General features: G+C 38.4%; 2 protein-coding genes across 3 annotated transcripts in view; one reads left to right on the top strand and one right to left on the bottom strand.

Moving 5' to 3' along the window:
- LOC139462232 (ubiquitin carboxyl-terminal hydrolase MINDY-1-like) overlaps window positions 1-12423 on the bottom strand; it is a 48074-nt gene extending 35651 nt beyond the window's left edge. Inside the window, exons 1-5 of the mRNA XM_071243828.1 lie at window positions 12062-12423; window positions 8971-9569; window positions 7656-7762; window positions 6822-7012; window positions 3103-3245 (exon numbers count right to left, since the gene is read on the bottom strand). Coding sequence (XP_071099929.1) covers window positions 3103-3245; window positions 6822-7012; window positions 7656-7762; window positions 8971-9569; window positions 12062-12251 — 1230 coding nt within the window. The 5' untranslated portion in view covers window positions 12252-12423. The remainder of the gene's footprint in view (window positions 1-3102; window positions 3246-6821; window positions 7013-7655; window positions 7763-8970; window positions 9570-12061) is intronic.
- The window catches only part of LOC139462231 (recombining binding protein suppressor of hairless-like), a 43326-nt gene continuing 36797 nt past the window's right edge, over window positions 12412-18940 (top strand). The window contains exon 1 of one of the 2 annotated variants that reach the window (XM_071243825.1): window positions 12412-12684. Coding sequence is in view for 1 of the 2 variants with exons in the window: in XM_071243824.1 (XP_071099925.1) it covers window positions 13548-13577 (30 nt within the window). In the remaining variant the exon portion in view is untranslated. Of the gene's footprint in view, window positions 12685-13253; window positions 13578-18940 lie in introns of those variants that run through there. The other variant, XM_071243824.1, reaches the window with a different exon arrangement.

Below are 18940 nucleotides of genomic sequence, written 5' to 3' on the forward strand. Positions count from 1 at the left end.
TGTATCTTAACCTGAAACAGTTACTAGCCTGAACAGTGATTACATGTAAGGATACCCACTTAAGAGCCAAGAATTCCACCAGCACTCAGGATACCTTTAACATCAACAATAGCTCCAGTTAGTGGACAAGTGCCTGGAAGTCTTATGCACAGAAATCACATGTCCGGTAACTCTTCCCAGGGAAATGATCCGGAGTAACAACTATGCAGAATATGGCATGTATAGTCTACCATGAATTTGGAAAATACTTCATTCTTATTGGTAAATCAGAGTTCTTAAATCACAATAATTTTTTAATGTGAACTTTACACGATATACAGCTTTTCCATTGGACGAGAGGTCAGTCACATGGCGGCAAAATTGAGTTAGTGTATGAACAACACAATCTGACTTGTCACCATATTCTTCAAATGCCGTTAACACTGACCGACTACTATCAAATTCCTGGGGGAACCGCGGGGAATTCCCTGGCATGACTACACACAGAAGCATTGTTTCTGATAATTTAATCCCTTTAATCTTGAACTCAGTATTTTAGCATACATTGAGAAACGATACTGAGTTTGACTACATGATTGTTTACGACTATCCTCACTACAACCCATCCTAGAGAAAAAAATTAAGACATGCACATCCAAACTATCGTAGTACTGATGAGATCTGTGTTGAGAGTGACAGTTTTCAGCAATCTGTGTATTTACCTTAGTATCTATTGGACACATCTTTACAATCCCAATTCAATGATCAGCCAATTGATCAAAGATGACCAACACATGTTACTGCCACAGTTTCATTAACAACTTCGGAAATCTCAAGCTCCGATATTCAAACAGTTTGGCCCTCACTCTATGAAGGTTCATACTCCAATTAACTCAACTATTCATTAACCACCTTTCATTGAAACAGCTGATTGACCTTGCATGAGTGCTAGAGCTCTAATAGGAATGTTTGTCTTTTTACCAATCATTGTCAGTAGGTATTTTGAAAAGTGGAGACAGGCATGAACAATTTTAGGTTACAAAATGCCAAGTTGCAATGAAAACATTCAAACTATGTGTGGCAAATATTTTCGGCAAACAAAATGATAAATCAACTAATTATTTCAAGGTTTAGGGACAACAGAGAGCTTCGGTGCTATTACAATCTGACCGTTATGTCCTTACTTTACGTCCTTTTCATTTCAGCATGTACAGTATTCGGCCATTGAGATCCACAACCTACTCAAAACACTGGATTCCATTTAACTTTACTCAATATGTTCCACAAACTTCAAAGTGTTTTCTGTTTGGCGATATATGAGCATATATTACCCACATATAATGCAGGTGTGAGATACTAAATCCATATGTCACATGAGTGTCATACAAGGTTGACCATGTTTTATTTTTGTGGTTAACCTCTGCCACACCTGAACGACGTTTTTCATTCACAAAAATATCATGAGACTCATCGATTTAACAAAATTCTTCACTACTCTGAGACAGAACAGAAAGAATCTCATGAAAACGAGAGACGTTTACAAACACTTTATTTACCAAACAAACATCAAATCGAAATCTCCGTGGAAGTGTTCCTGACTTCTGATCTTGTGTCACAAAACATCCCAAATGTGAACAATAACATTCCCTATTGATATCTAGCTTAAAATGCTGTGATTAGATCATAGGTGTCTTTTATAATTGTGATGGTACCTTGCCCTTCGTTTCTTGATTTTCACTTCTTCAGTATATGGTCGAACATTTAACATGAACGTCTTTGGTGAGCACTGACTTCCTTTTTCAAAATGGTACTCACACAACATAAATTCAGCTGATTGATCATGGATGTACTTACACATAATTGCATATCTAACATGGATATTAAACATAATACCACACTCATTACGCTCGGTCAGATACCATAGAAAGTCCACTCGTTTGGATACAATGGAATCTAACGAGAAAGAGAGTAGTATTCTCTACGTACAGTCCATTAGGCAATTTACATGTTCTTTCATGTTCATGTTCTAGATCATTAACCCACTCAAACATGTTCGCTACCATCAAAGAGTTTACAATTAATTTTGTCCACTCATTCTATTATCAGCCAATCAGGTACCATAAGTTTTTGAGGGGGCGTGGCTTAATGTTTTGCTTGATGAAATGCCACAGATTCATATTACCGTATTCAACGTAATAAGCGTCCGGCTCTAATAAGCGCCACGGCGATATTTGCTAATACATTCGCAAGTGAACAATCCCAATTAGCATCCCTTCCGATCGATCAATGTACACAAGACTTATTTATTCGTGTATAATACCCACTCGTGTGTTATATGCACCCTTAATTATGGTACTAAATTCTGGAAAAAAATATCTGTCGTATATAAACAGTTCAGGCCATCAGCATAAACCACGAAATGTATCTTTCAACTCTGTTTTTTCCACCAAAATAATATTCTAATAAGAGCCCCCTATTTCTAATTTTGAGAGCGCCCTGGGCGCTTATTACGTTGAATACGGTAATAATAATCTGGAAGGGTGAGGTTCCAGTATGAAAGCTGACATTGATACAATGTGTGAAGTCCATTTCTGGTGTCACCCGCCGTGATATTGCTGGAATATTGCTTAAAGCGGCATAAAACCAAACTCACTCACTCACTCCAGCATGAAAGGGACCATATGACTGAGGTACAGCCAACATCATATGGGGATGTGCTTCAAGATTCTGTCCCAAACGGACACCTCACCAGGTTATGTGAAGGAGCTTCTGGAACATATTCAGGCTACTAGTACTACTGGTCGTCACGATCCGAAACCAACAGAATCTTTCTGTCAAGTACCAAAACAGAGCTTGGGGAATGCTAATTCTCCATGTTCTCAGCTGCAGATACAAGGGTTTGGAACTCAATTCCTGGAGATCTCAAAAATGCCCAAACAGAATCTGTGTTCTCAACACCTATCTCCTTAAATGAGCTTTTCCATATTTTCCATATCAAGTGCCACTGTGAACCTGTTTAAGGTGGAAGTAATGCAGTACATAAATCCACTATTCTTCATCATCATCATCATCATCATCATCATCATCATCACGATAGTTGGTCTTATTATTATTGCTACTCACATTGACTCTGTAGAGGTTGCTGAAATGGTTGTTCCTAAAGAAGACACACAGTTCGCCCTCCTTCACTGACGTGTTCAACTCACACAGACCGTAGTAGGTGAGCTGGGAGGCTGTACGGTCCAGGAACTGCTCCGCCACCAGTGCTGAAAGATCACCCTAATAAGGATTCCACAAATTTCATACAAATTTTCATTCATTCTGATAGTTGGAATTCAAAATGAAGCACTTTTCAAGGACACCAAATCATTACAGGGACCATCACACTGATCCAACACATGCACTGCATCTCTCCTTAGTTATGAAGAAACAGCTGGAGCAAGTCTGACAGAAGCAGTCACTAGAGCTGGGATCATTCATACAAAGTTTCAGCTACATGGGCTTTATAGTCTCAGGGGATATGAAGAGGTGAGGTGAAATGGGGTTTAACATCGTGTCCAAGATTATTGCACTTATATAGCGACGTGCATGTATGTGTGTGCTGCTTGTACTAGTCCTGACTGATGCCGATTTATGGTGCAAGCTCACTGAGATACCATGTCGCAGTTTAACATGAATACCTCACTCAGACACAGTATACTGACTCCGAGCCGACCAGTCCTTGTTTTAGCCCCTTAATGCTGAGCTTAGACAGGGTAACAACAAATACCATCTTTTGGTATGACGCGGCCGGGGATCGAACCACGGACCTTCCGCTCTCCGGGCGGACGCTCGACCACTAGACCACAGAAGCGGTATAATTATGAAGAAACTACTGGAGCAAGTCTGACAGAAGCAGTCACTAGAGCTGGGATCATTCATACAAAGTTTCAGCTCCATGGGCTTCATAGTCTCAAGGGAGATGGGGCAGTCGGGTGGCCTAGTGGTTAAAGTGTTCGCTTGTCACACAGAAGACCCTGGTTCGATTCCTGACATGGGTACAATGTGTGAAGCCCATTTCTGGTGTCATCCGCCGTAATATTGCTGTAATATTGCTAAAAGCAGTGTAAAACCATACTCACTCACTCACTCACTCACTCACTCAAGGGAGATGAAGAGGTGAGGTGAAATGGGGTTTAACGTCATGTCCAAGATTATTGCACTTACATAGCGATTTGCATGTACGTGTGCGTGTGTGACTAATGCCAATTTCTAATGCTGGGTTACTGACAGAAAGTCACATGGTGTGTCTGAGCAGGGTATCATCTATATGAAGCATGTTATCTCAGTGGGCTAGCACTATATATTTGACATTAGTCTGGACAAATACAAGCAGCCACACACCTACATATGCAATATAGTGCAATAAGACCAATATCACCTAACCACTTAAGTTATATATTCAAATCTGATTGTAATGACACAAAGATTGAGCTCACTGGGAATTGTAGTTACTCTTTGAAAAGATATGGTTTAAACATTTTCTAAATCTGATATATATTTTTAATTTAGAATAAAAATCCCTGAAAAAACACAGCATATAGTCCTACATATGTTAAATCAGTACCTACTCTCGAGACCTTGTGGTTTCAGGGAAAGATTCTGAACAAAATCAATATTTTCAAAGAAAAATGGGAAACCTCTGTGCTGCTACAAATAGCAAAGTTTCATTTCAAACAATTTAAAACTCAAATTGCCCACAAAGGTAACATTAGTTTTACTGCTTGCTATCGACACAAAGTTCAGCTTCATCCCTTAAGCCAGTTTGGAGAAAAAGTAAAAAGCCACAAGTCTGCAAAGAAAAAGCTTCTGACTTGGTGAGCTAAATAAAGACCCCATCCCATATCCAATTAAAAAGATCATTCAAAAGTCATTGCAAAGCAAACATTTTCATTTCTATTTGTTTTCAAACGATGAGGGTTTTGAGTGAAAGAGGAGATTATTAGATGTTGCTTTCCAACGATTGTCTCCCCTTGACTACAAATCATGCACGCTGTACTACATGAAAAAATTAAAATTAATACAACTTAAAAATGGATTCTTTGTATTCATATTTGAGTATGGAACTGACAGGTCATCAATTTGACCACCTGGTTCTGTTCAAGATGGGAACCATGCATCTTTCCGAGGCAAGAGTCAACTGACTTTAAAAATCCAGTTTCCACCCTTGCCAAACTAGGCTGGTATTATGGAGTTACATTTTGGCAGGACTAACGAGTCTATGCATAGTCCAATCAAAATCAATGAAATCGAAATCCGGTTCGTAAACTGTCATGCAGATTTCGGTCGACTGAAGGATTTGCAAAACATGTGCACCGCCAACTCGTCAACATATATTTTCCAAATCTTTTCATGTTTTTAATCAAGGTGCTTGCGTGATTTGATGTACTTCGCATTGTCAGTCCCTTTTTTATCACAAAATAGATCTTGATCATCGATGAGATCATCTTGACTGGGCGCCACCATTTTGTTTGAAGCAAATGCAAGTGATACAGGAGGTGGAATCTGATTGGTCCATAGGAGAGGCACAAAAGGGACATAACTCGTAATAGCCACTGGTGACCCTACGATAGAGTTCAGGAAATCCAGCCTAGTTCAGCAAGGGTAGAAACTAGACTTTTAAAGTCAGTTAACTCCCTTGCCTCAGAAGATGCTCCTTTTTTAACAATTCCAAGAATTCTAAGAATCCGTATTAACTTAAAATTGTGCATTCTCTGAATTCTCTAAATATCCTTGAATGAAACAAGAAAGTAGACTAGTACATGCCGCCACACTGCTGTTCAAGTACAATATTCTGTCAGTTAAACCCCAATTCACCTCACTTCACTTTTATGTTATGCATAGAGACAGATTTTTTCCCAATCATTTTCTGACACTATTTTTAGCAAACATTTAAGTTGGAATTCCCTTTTTTATATTTTCAATAAATATGAATGATTAACTACTGGAAACTACTGATCATACAGCTCAACTGGTTCTACTCAGCTGAAGATGATCTGCTAAAGTCACACCAATGGATGGTTGAAGGGAGGTAACTCTTTGCCTATATGTGTTCTACAAAATTAACAATTTCTCTTCATTTTACTGCAATCAATCAGCAAGTTTTCAGCAATATTATATTATTATTCATTTTTTGTCAGCTGGTCCACATAGATAACTTTTTGAACAAGCAGGAAGAGACAAATGGTACAGGGACATTTTAATGATACGACATGTATCAACTATGTAAAGGACTTTCTTTCATATCATTTCCAAATTCAAAACCCATCTTTAGGACACTAATAATAAGTCTACCAACAAAATGAACTTATCTCAAACCACTGGCATGAAGGGGTCGAGTGCACAGTGACACAGGTCCTAGAGGTGTACCACTTGAATAATGCCGTTATGACTCAGGCAAACCCAGGATCATAGACACTGCAAATCTTGAAGGCAAACCTATGATCATAGGATCCTGAAAGGTCAAAGAGAGGCAACCCCTGACCAGCACATTGCAGTCTTTTACACTGGGACGAATCTGTGATTTAAAGCTATGATTATAGTATCCTAGCACACCTAAGGGATGCAACTCTGCACAACAATCTGCAGTAGTTGAGATGACTGTGCCACATCCATTGTAAATATGTATGTTTTAACACTGATTTTAGTAATATTCCAGCAATATCAACAGGGGACACCAGAAACGGCTTCACATATTGTACCTATGAGGGAACAGAACCTGGGTTTTCAGTGTGACCAGTGAATGTTTTAACCACTTGGCTACCCTACTGCCTCCCTTGGGAGAATGTTTTCCTTCCTCTCACCTTCAGTGACTGTCTCCTCCCTCTCGGAACTCTTCTGGGCAATGATCTTCTCCACCAGCTGGTTGTAGCTGCACAGGCCCACCGCGGAGGTACACACAGGGTCCTGGGGGTCCACCAGCCACCCGTGGTACAGTGGGATGCCAAGCAGGTCGAAGATGATACACTCGGGGGTGTACTCGAAGTCTGATACACTGCAAGGCGCAACACGTTAGAGAGTGAGTGAGTGAGTGAGTGAGTGAGTGAGTGAGTGAGCGAGCGAGCTAGCATGTGGATGAAACTGGGTTCAACGTTGCGTCCAAGATTCTCGCACTTCTATAGCGATGTGAATGCACGTGTGTGTGTGTGTGTGTGTGTGTGTGTGTGTGTGTGTGTGGCTGCTTGTACTAGTCCGGGCTGATGCCGATTTATAGTGCCAGCACACTGAGACACCATGCCGCAGTTTAACACGAATATCCCACTCAGACACAGTATAGTGACTCTGAGCCGACCAGTCTTTGTTTTAGCCTCTTTATGCCGAGTGCAAGACAGGGTAACAACAAGTACCATCTTTTAACGTATCTTGGTATGACGCGGCCGGGGATCGAACCCCTGACCTTCTGCTCTCCGGTCAGACGCTCTACCTCTAGACCACGGAGGAGGTCGAATGACCATGTAGTGATTATAAAATGGTTGGTTCCTAAATCTTCTGATTTCTTCTTTCAAGGACTCGGTGAATAATGGGAAATTGCTTGGATAAATAAAAGTTACACAATTCAATCTATGTCACAGGTTGCCAGGTTGGTTGTCATGTGTTGTAGGTTCAAGAGACAGAAAGTTCAAGTTCAAATACATTACCCAGAAAACTTAACATTGACGTCAAGGCCAGTTTGGAGTTTGTACATCACAGACATCGCATCTTGCATATTCTGCTCATAGTTGGCACGAACAGACTCGGAGAGATTCTGAAAAAAAGACAATAATAAAATTGGAGGAATGAAGACAACATGCATTCGAGAAGTGAAGATCTGAGTTATCTCCCCTGGTCAGGTACACAAATCATAAGACTTGAGTTCATCTAAATAGTCTTATGCTCGATGTTGGAATTCCAAATTTCCAAATTCAGGTCTTCCAAATGTCTTGGCTTTACAAAGGTGCCTTGTATTTCAGTGATCATGTACAGTGATACTTACTTTTACGTTATTGCAATAAATGCATGAATGTTAAACTATATCTGAAGTTAAGAAAGAAAAGAATTCTGGACAAAACGATGTTTCCAAATTTGTCTAGATAAAACCCTGGAATGTTCAAAATTAAGGGGGTTCCTGGCTCCTTGGCGTCTTCTACTATAGAGCTTATCTGAACTTACACAACAAGTTGAATTTGTTGTCAGCCATCAATCAGTTGTGAACAAACTAAACATTTTTTATAACAGCTACAAAGCAATTATGAGGGATTTACTTAGACCTGCTCAGAGGCAAATATTCTGCTCCAAGTCTGCAGTAAATGTCAGTAATTTGAATACCTTAGAATTAAAAAAATATGAACATCAAAATATCAAATTGTTTACAATATCACAATGTGTTACCCAATTTGCCTGCCATAGGCACTTAGTTTGGAATCCTAGATAAATCCCTGCCACTATATTCCCCTTCTGCACTCCGGTTTTTGTAAGAAATATGTAATATACACCAGAGAAATATGACGTTTAGAGGTCCACAAAAGTCTGGCAAAAGTTTCTTTTCATACAAACATGTGTCATTGCTCAATTGTCAGCACCATGCTGTACATTATGTTTTTACTTTACCAGCTTGAATCAACAGAACCAGACAAAATAATAAAAAGCAAAGACTACACTTATTACTACTGAATATCATTTCCCAGGTAAACAAACAATGAAGAAACAAACAAAATCCACATTCATGCATCACAACTTTGGAGTTATGTCCCTTGACTAACGGGATCGGGTGGTCAGGCTCGCTGATTTGGTTGATGCATGTCATATTCCAATTGTGTGGATCGATGCTCATGATGTCAATCACTGGATTGTCTGGTCCAGACTTGATCAGTTTCAGACCACCATTATATAGCTGTAATATTGCAAAGTGTGGCGTTAAACAACCAACAAACAAAACAAATGTGAAATGAATTTGTGTAAACGTATGTCACCTACCTCTGGCATGCTGTCTAAGATACTCTCCCCTAAATACGTCATCAGCTGTTCAGATGTGATCATCTCAATCATGGGCGCAAGTTTGACCTTGCCCTTCAACAAGAGAACATTCATTATTGCCAAGAGAGGACAGGGTCCATTTTCATTTTGAGTTATAATTGGCACTTTGTTCTGTCTGTAGTGAATCCATTTAATATAATAAACACTTTGTCCTGACAAGTCATCTTTAGCACTGGAAGCAGAGGCGCAAGCTTCCCCGCTAGACGATTCATCAAGGGGAGGCAACTCTACCACATTGCTCAAAGCTGCATCTGCTGAAGGTGTTTCGCCTTCTTTTGTGGGTGATGTTTCAGCTGCAGCTTTCTCATCAAGGTGAGGTAACTCCGCATTTGGTTTGTTATCAGGGGGAGGTAACTCTACAGTTTCTGGCTGTGCATCAGTTTCAATGTCCATACTCTCTGGTTGTCCAGATCCACTTTGGTCCATGGGCGTGACTTCAGGTTGTCCTTGACTGCTTGCTTGTGTGCCATTTTGATCTGCCTCAAGTGATATCAAACTTTCTTCTGCATCAGGTTTTGCTGCTTGAACATTTGATCCCTCTGAAAACAAAATTCATTGGTGAGCTAATACTGATTTTCTTTTCGTCTGAGATATGTGTATCATCCTAATTGGTAGTCAAAAACATTAGTGACGTAGTGAATAGAGATAGGACGGGTAACTCAGATACTCGGGACGGGTGGGTACTGAGTAGGACCCGGGTACCCAGAGGACTGCCTGGACCCATGGTTAGTCACACAGTTATATTGTTAAATGGCAAAAAGAATCTAGAACTCAATGGTTATACTATAAGAGACAAATATTCACATTTCTTCCTGACTATGCACCCATTCCTTCCGACTTTATAGGTTTGCATAAAGATAATACTTCAGTCGAATTAGTGTACATGCATAACATGATCAGTTTATATGTGTATCTAAATACATTTTGACAGGAGTACCGTCCAACCTTTCGCCATCGGACATTTTGTACCTATCTCTCAAGACCTACAGCGTGTATCCGGGTAGGGTCAGGAAATAGGTGGGTTGGTACCAAGGTAGTAAATTTGGACTCATCCCAGCCCTAGCAGTGAAGCCAACATAATTAAGATCAACAAGACAAAACTAAAGTTATGACAAGATGAAACTGTTAAAAAAACCTGGATTCATCAAGACTTGCTCAGAGGCCGATATTCAACCCCATATCTGCAGCAAATGTCAGAAAATATTCCCCAAAGGCAAATATAACATGTTGATTCGGTATTTATTGATGTTATGATCTTTACAGAGGTGACTTGTATTATAACGGGACCAATAAAGAGAAAGAGGCGTTAATATTTGATTCTAAATTTTTGCATTGAATTGAACATTAAAATACAATGTCATTATATCGGTTAAATTAGGAAAATAAGAACTAAAAAAAATAAATATATTGAACAAGACAAAAACAAATCCCAATTTTTCTGCCATGGGTACTGTGACTGGAATCATACATAAATCCCAGAATAAATGCCATGACACAGTTGCCTACTGAGCTGAATAGTATGAGGTGGTATCTTAAGTAAAGTGAGTAAAGTATCATATGTATTTCATAAGCAGTTATGGGGAAATTTAATGTTTACGACACTGACAGCCATGGCCTAAGTCAAGTGGAGAGCATGGTGCCTAAAGGAAACTAAAAAGGGCAGTTCCTTCACATTAATAAAAAATAAGAACTATTACAATCTAAGAAAAAATGTAACAAAGAAATATGAACCTCATTATAGTGCTTCATATATATATATCGGCAAGAGATGTTTGAAAGTAAATCTATCCCTGTCATACACCATATACCTAGAACACATCTGTAAGCTTGAAATGCAACGGAAGTTTGGAAATAATGGTGCTGATTTCTGGTGGCAGTGACAAAGTTATTCAGGAGATAGGATGTGCCTTACGGTTGTCATTGTGAATGCCATGAGTATAGCCATGAGTTACCACGTACATTCCAGCAGCCTCTTTTCTATAACACATGAACAGGATGGCAAAAAGTTGAAACTGCCTTTTCCTGCACTGTCATTTAAGGTTTGGGACACTGATTTCTGGAAATTAAACCCAAATCAGTGTTTGAAATTAAGCAGGGACATCAAGGAGTCCTTGTCATAAACCTGATGTTGAATATTTGATATTGATGAAGTGCTAAACTCAAATACTATAGGAGCAAATCTCAGTGAACCCAGGATGCTCTTTAATTTCAAACACTGCAGGTAGTGTTCAATTTGTTCTTGTCATTCATATACTATTACCTACAATATTGCTCCTGGTCCTTGTTTCAATAAAGTTTCACAAATGTTAAAGGTATCCCAGGGGCTACTAGAATATTGAACATTTTGGGGAACCAGGGCCATACCTAGACCCTAACAACCCTTCCATAGGGGTGTTAAGTTTATGCGAATTAGGTGATGACTGTGACTGGATTGTGGCATTTTTGCCAGGTAAAATGTAGCAACTGCTGAAGTTAGGGCGTTATTGTTAGGGTCTAGGTATGGCCCAGGTGGGGGTGTGATAGATCCCCCATCATCTATACTACTTCCTATATGCTATCACTATTTGGGCTAGTAGACTTTCTTGGAAACATTCTATCCCTGCTCCCACTTACGACAATCTTAGTTAAGATAGATTTGTGGTACTGGTCACTGGACCCTAATATTCACAGTACCATGGAAACAAAACATTTCTTAAAAATAATAAGAAGATTGTCAGCGTTAGAAATTGGCACTAGTCCTGTAGTCTCTCCAAACTGCCCAATAGTTAAGGTATCATAAGGACTAGTAGAAATTTGCCCTTTTTTAAGGGTTTTGCTATGCGTTATCTTCATAAGGACTAGTGGATCAAACCTGTTAGTTTCTACCGATGATTGTAGGATTTGATCACCTCACAAATGGTTCACAAGAACCATATTGCATATATAGGCCTATATCATTAATGTGATAAGTTTGTAATTCAATTAGACTATCTTAAAGGGTTTCTTGTCCAGTTTTGAAACATATAAGTTAACATAAGTTTTCTGTGTTCACCTGTTTTATCAGAATTCTCAGTATTAGCTTTTTCATTCAGCATTGACACATTGGAGTTGTTTGTATCTCCATCCCTCTGGTCAGGCCTGGCCTGAGGTGAACTGTCACTTGTAGATTGCGTCTGGCTCGCTTCCATCTCAGATCCACCCTCTGCACTTTTTCTGGAACTCTGATCATTGCCTGAAGACATTTCTCACCAAACTACTTTCAGATCTACATTGACTCTGTCACTTATATATACGAATTGACATAAATTCGCTCACATCTGCGTACTAAATATCCACTAACACCCAGACTTCACAGCATCCCGACCGGAAGTAGGAACCAAAACAAGCGCATGGGCAGATGTAATGTCCGCCATATTGGCTGTAACTTTCTAGTTGAATTTGGAAAAAGTTATATCTTTATATTATCACGCCACGAAATATTGGGCTACTGCGTTGACGGTTTCGAGATGTATTATTGTCTGAGATGAAAATCGAGTTGTGACGCCACATGCCCTTCCTTCATGGGGGAGTATTAACCTTTCTGACTTTCGGTAAACTGTCAAACAGCTCTGGACTTCACTCGAGTCCCGACTCGACAAATTATTTGACTAAGTGCGGCGTTGTCCTTATAAACTGGTGAGTGATACAACGTCTGCATTTTGTTTTATATATAATCGGTCCGTATGATATTTACACTTGTGACTGGTCAGTGCATCTGTTGCAGGCGTAATTGCTATAATTGTTATGCATGTATACCGAAATATTTCTGCCACTGTTTTGCAAGTCGTTGGGCTACATTTTGAATGAATTGTGTCAGAGCTATTTTACACGTCTTTGCTCTCCTAATTGTCAGATTATTTTACGCCGACTGACGGGCAAAGCTAACTTGGGGGTCTGTCGACCTTATGGCTTATTTGTTATCGAAATCCATTGGACCAAAACACGCTGACTAGCCGTGGGAACACCTGCTTTCCATATAAGGAAAGTACCAATGGGCTTTGTCCCGAACTTGGGAAACTGGCTATTCCATACACCTCCTACGTAAAATGAACACACACCAACTTGGATCTGAATGTCTTTTCACTTTTGTAATGATTACGATGTTATAATTAAGTTTATGCGTTTGTCAATGTATGACCTGCAATCTCAGTGAAACTTTCAACGCTTCTTGGTGCACTTTTTGTTTTACCGAGGGAGTACCAGCAAAGGGCGGAACAGCCGGCCATCATTGTTCTCACGATGTCAATTACAACTGTATTTTCCCACGAGTGTCCGTTTCAAAGTTTAGTACCAGCATCGCGATAACTGGTAGTAGAGTTGTTGTACTGTACCCATGAGGAACATCTCTACCTATGTGTTTCAAAAGGAGTACCTATACCCGACACAGAGAGCTGACTGGATCATTTATTAGTGTCAAAAGAGGAGTTTAGAGTAAATTTTACAACCACAGACTAATTTTCATTACACTGGTGAAGCAGCCAGTGGCAGATTTTTTCACCATGAATGAGAATGGTGGATACTTGTCACAGGTAGGCATTTGTTGTGATTTCAACTCACTTTCTTAATATTTCTGGCATCAAGTTTATGGCTTAAATGAATTTGTAGATGGACTGTCAATAGGAAAGGGAGTGTATGAAACCACTTCCTGATCCTGATGATGCATATTAAAGTGGTCCAATCTGACGCATGAGCAAATTTTCCCACGAGCCAGGCTCCCCTTTGTTTGATCAGAGGGGTAGCCATACTGTGCATCTCGCTTGGTTTTGCATTCTTAACAAACAATGTACACAACCACACCAGGTCTTTTTGTTCACATTTGATAATTTCAAAACTTGTTTTTAAATTTTTCCCTTTTTCTACATATCGGCAGCATATTTGTTATGCTCATAGTTTCTCCCATGTTGTTTATTTTTGTTCTCAGGTTTACTTTCAATACAGATCTTAAAATAATGTTTGTAATTTGACAGTTGTTGACACTGTTCTAATATCAAGTAGCATTTATGAGATGTGCAGCATGAAATGGCATTCATGGCAATTAAATAGTTAACAATCAGCATGATCAGCTGTCATAAACCATTTTGTCTATTTCAAAGGGCCATGAACTACTCAAGTGGAACACAAACTGACACCTGTCCATCAAGCTTAATTAAGACCAGTATATCACCTTGATTGCATAACATTCTTGAGTACTGTTCGGAGGGAACTGAGTATTACTGTATATACATGAGTAGTCTTTAAAAATCTCACTTCTCTGAACATGTATAACAAGAAATAAATAACTACACTCACATCATTTCATGAAAATGGAGAATATTAAAAAGGTGAATGTATAAAATATTAACAGTTGTTGAACCACGAAATCAGGAAAGAATGATCTTTTGTAGTAGGGTATTGTGGATTTGGAGGTTCTCTTCATGGCAGTGAGATGAAAGAACGTAACATGAATGTTTTTATTCGAACAGCTCATGTAAAAAAGATGAAATGTTTTATTCATATTTCTTGTTTTGATTGTATTGTTTTTGGCACAGTTATATATTTGTCCACCCAATAAACATAACAAGAATGTACAGTTTTCTCTATAGACAAAGGAAATAAGTATCACCTTGCTAAGCATGTTAATTATTTATTTGACCTATTTGTAATTGGCAGAGTTTAATTTTTCATATGACATTTGACAGTGTTCCCCAGGCCTATTGGAATATTTAGCTTGCTGTAGAGTGGTCATAATTATTAGATTTTGATCTAAACTTTAAAAAAATAAGGCATTTCATGGGTTTATGTTTTATGTATTTAAAGGAAACAGGTCATTTATGGTCAAGGCATCTGAGAAATCTGAGAACATTACATGTTGGTGAATGTGATTCACACGAAGCAGGAATGTTGGGTAGGACTCGGATTGTTTATTCATCAAGTAAAAGAGGAGTGTTTTTCTTCATCTGTCGGTACTTTAGGCCCATGAAATGATTTGAACTTGGACTATATGACTTGTGCCAATTCTTATTCGTGTATGCTCTGTGGTTTGCGAGAGAGATGTGTTTGCAGAGTTGCCTCCTTCAGCAGGTGCAGGATCTGGCAGTCAAGGTTTCGCCCTAAACATGATTCTTGGTTCGTTATTGTCGCCATTGTACTGCGATCGTGGTTTCATGTGATTATCATCTAGGACCTGCATCACTTCTGTCCTTCCTCTCACATGGTGCTTACCTGATGGAAGTAGAACAATGTTCAGACACACCCACTCACTCACTCCCCTTTCACACTGTAATCAAGGCTACATTGTAGTGTAATTGTTAGTGATACATTTGATTGTTCACCACAGTACATTGTCCTTCCTTGCTAAAATAAGATACAGTGTTCCTACCAAACCATTAAATGCCCTTGAATATCAACCTCACAGTCAGCCAGTTGGAGTAATTGTTCTAGATGAATTATTAATGCTTTGTCCAGCTGAAGCAAACAGCTCTTGATTGCTATAAGTTAGCATTGTGTTCGTTAATCTTTACATCGTCAATAGATTCTATGTGAAAAAATACATGTGTGGGGGTTAGTATGTGTATAATTAAATGTAAATTGTCTTTTGAATTTGTTGTTTGACTCATAATATGTCTGCATTTCGTGATGTCAGATGATGACGTTAAGTTGATAAGGTTAGTAAGTACTTACTTGTTTTTTGTCAGATTTCATGTTGTCAAAAGTTCCAAAACATTTACAGTTCAAGGTGCTTCTGTACAAGCAGAACAGTTTGCTCTACGATTATTCCCGAATGACATTCATTGCATTATTTCCTGTTTCACGTGGACATATTTTTTATTACATCATTGACAGATTATTGCAAACTGTAGAATCGGTGTCTTACTGTAGCTATTGTATAGGGAATAAATATTGTTTGTGACGATTTTATGATTGATCGTTCCATAAGTGTAACTGATTTTTATTAATGATAAACCAGCATGATGAATACTGGTTGGCACATGATTTTACTGATAATGAATCTGAATAAAACAAACTGGTTTTCCAAGTAACCAGGACTATTTGAGAATCAAACTGAATGTTACTTTTCATTTTGAAAATGATCAGTCTACTTGAAATTGTACATATTACCTTTAAAGTACACTTTAGTATATCTTTAACTAACTAAAACATAGATTTTTTTCAATTTTCAATATTTTTACAAATTTCAATTGGCCATATATGTGGTAATAAGAAAATATGTATTAGCTAATTCATAGTTGTTAAGTGTTATTATCCCACTTTATATCAAGGAAATAAGTTTTGAAAAGACAATCATGAAATATACTTCTGGTTTAAGAATTCTACTAAGGTTTTGTTACGTTTTTAATTTTTTTAGAGAAAGATCATGAAAGTGTTAAAATGGAAAATGGGAGGATTGACAGATAGTTTTTAGATATTATAGTTCACTTGTTGTATTTGATGAATGACTGACACAAAGGATTGATCTCTGTAAGGAAGCTTCTAATTTATATGGTTTGCACTTAGTGTTTGAAAGAACACAAATTGACGGTTTTTAGTCCCATCGCACCAAACACCAATTATTTCTTTGGCAATATTGATATTTTTCTTATTGATTCCGTAAATATAATGTGCATTATGTGAAAAGGGCTGTGTATGAAATTGACAGACACTTGACAATTGATCGTGATGTCAATCATTCCCTGCAGCAGGGATCAAGTCTACAAGACCATATGTTAGTCTGGAGACTAAGTTGACTGGGTCAATGGGAACTGTATCGGATCATGTTTCTGCAAGACTCTATCGATGCACCGGGAGTCTACTGGCCTGAAGAACATGTCACAGATTTCACATGTGAAATGTGTTGCATTGTCTTTCTGGGGACTGCTTCCGTGGTGTAGTAGGATCAGCATTGGCATGGAGAGCATCTTACCGAGGCAAGGGGTTAACTGAGTATAAAAGTCCAGTTTCCACCCTTGCCGAACTAGGCTGGAATTACGGAGTTATACTTTGGCTTGACTAATGAGTCTTATGTACTGCGAAATCAAAATCACATAATAAAACCGACACCTGGTTCAAAAACTGCAGTGCAGATTGCAGGTTTTGTAAAGCAGGTGTACAGATATTTTCCAAATCTTTTCATGTTTTTAATCAAGGTCCAATGACCTGATGCACTTTGGGAAGTAAGACCTGTTTTATTACAATATACATATTGATTATCTATCAGATCGTCTTGACTGGGCGCTGTCCTTTTGATTGAAGCAAATGCACATAATATGAGAGGTAGGATGTGATTGGTCAATAGGAAAACATAAAAGGGACATAACTCGTAATAACCACTCATTGCGCTACCATCGAGCCCAGAAATTCCAGCGTAGTTTGGTAAGGGTGGAAACCGGACTTTCACGGTCTGTTACCTCCCTTGCCTTGGGAAGATGCCCAGTCAGTGGTTTCACCCACGGCCTTGTCATACAGAGAGTCTTTAAACGATGTTTCTTGTTGATACCCTGCCTGGCAATTGACATTGAGGGGATGAAACGGAGTCAGTATGCTATGTCTGAGTGGGGTTTCCATGTTAAACTATGGCATGGTATCTCTGTGGACTTGCACTGGGGAGGTCAGGCTACTTTTGTAATACTTTATTTTATTCAGGTTTATACTTTTAGTTCATGTAAAAATTAATAAGAAACAGTTTTCCTTTTTGATTTATGTCTGTTTGAAGGAGTGTAAAAAGCGGCCATTGTGTTTTCCAAAATGGCTATCATTGAGTTTGCATACATTTCAGGATTAAAAAGCACAGGGAAAACAAATTGAAGTTTTTTTCTACTTTTGATATAATATTCATCTGAAAAAATAATCGCAACGAAACCATTTATGATCTTTGATTGTATCATAACTTTTAATTTTGACATGTCAAAACATGGAAAATAGCAATCTAGCCAAAATTACCACACTTTGAATGGTCTTAGTAATGCATTAACAATTTCTTAGCAATTTAAGATTACTAATATCATTCAACAATAATATTTATTCACTATAAAAAAAGTTTAAAAACAAACAAATGTATCCTTCATTATCATTTAAAAAAATCATGAAAGTAATGTAACTTTATCATTTTTCATCGGTCCTTCAATGACATGCGCAATACTGGACATAAAACTTTTAATAAGGAAGATATCTTAATGAAATTTGGAGGGTGTGTGCATCATTCAGTGTTCCATTTGGAGATGCAGCAACATATTACAGCAAGTAATAAGATTTGTCACCTTGTATAGTGCAAAAACAACAACCCAGATATGCAGTTTTGATCGATTTTAATTCCCATTTTCATTGCTCTACTCGCACATTTTTTGCATTATGAACACAATTGTTCAGTAATGAATCATTGAACATAATTAATTAATATAGCTACAATGACTAAACACAACAGCCACACACACATGCATGTCGCTATATAAGTGCAATAATCTTAAATGTGACGTTAAGACCCCACTTCACCTCAACTGGGATGGGCTTGGTTCTCTCATACCTAGTAAAACATTGTGCGAAAAGTCTGTAGAGAGTATCACAATACGCCATACTGAGTTGTGTCCCTTAGCATGCTGGAGGAAACTATGATTGTGGGTTTGAATCCCAGATCACCTTAATTGTGATTCTAGGTTTGTCTGCACCATACCCACTATTGGGTTTCACCGAAGTTGTACATATCTAAGATCTGAATCATTTCAGGCTTTCCTCCCATATTAAGCTGACACGCTGTGTTTTGAAACTGTTCAAAGAACATGTTTGTGTGTTGTTAGATCCATCCTGGGGACCTTGGTTAGAAAAGGTTATACAATTGAATAAATTTACAAGCAAAAATCTTTTTTTTTTGACATGGTTGGTATGAACTTTAATACAGGCCCCTAAGTTTTATTAATGATGA

The sequence above is a fragment of the Haliotis cracherodii genome, unplaced genomic scaffold, assembly GCF_022045235.1.
Source record: "Haliotis cracherodii isolate W230 unplaced genomic scaffold, xgHalCrac1.p SCAF_15, whole genome shotgun sequence".
In the NCBI taxonomy this organism is placed as follows: domain Eukaryota; kingdom Metazoa; phylum Mollusca; class Gastropoda; order Lepetellida; family Haliotidae; genus Haliotis; species Haliotis cracherodii.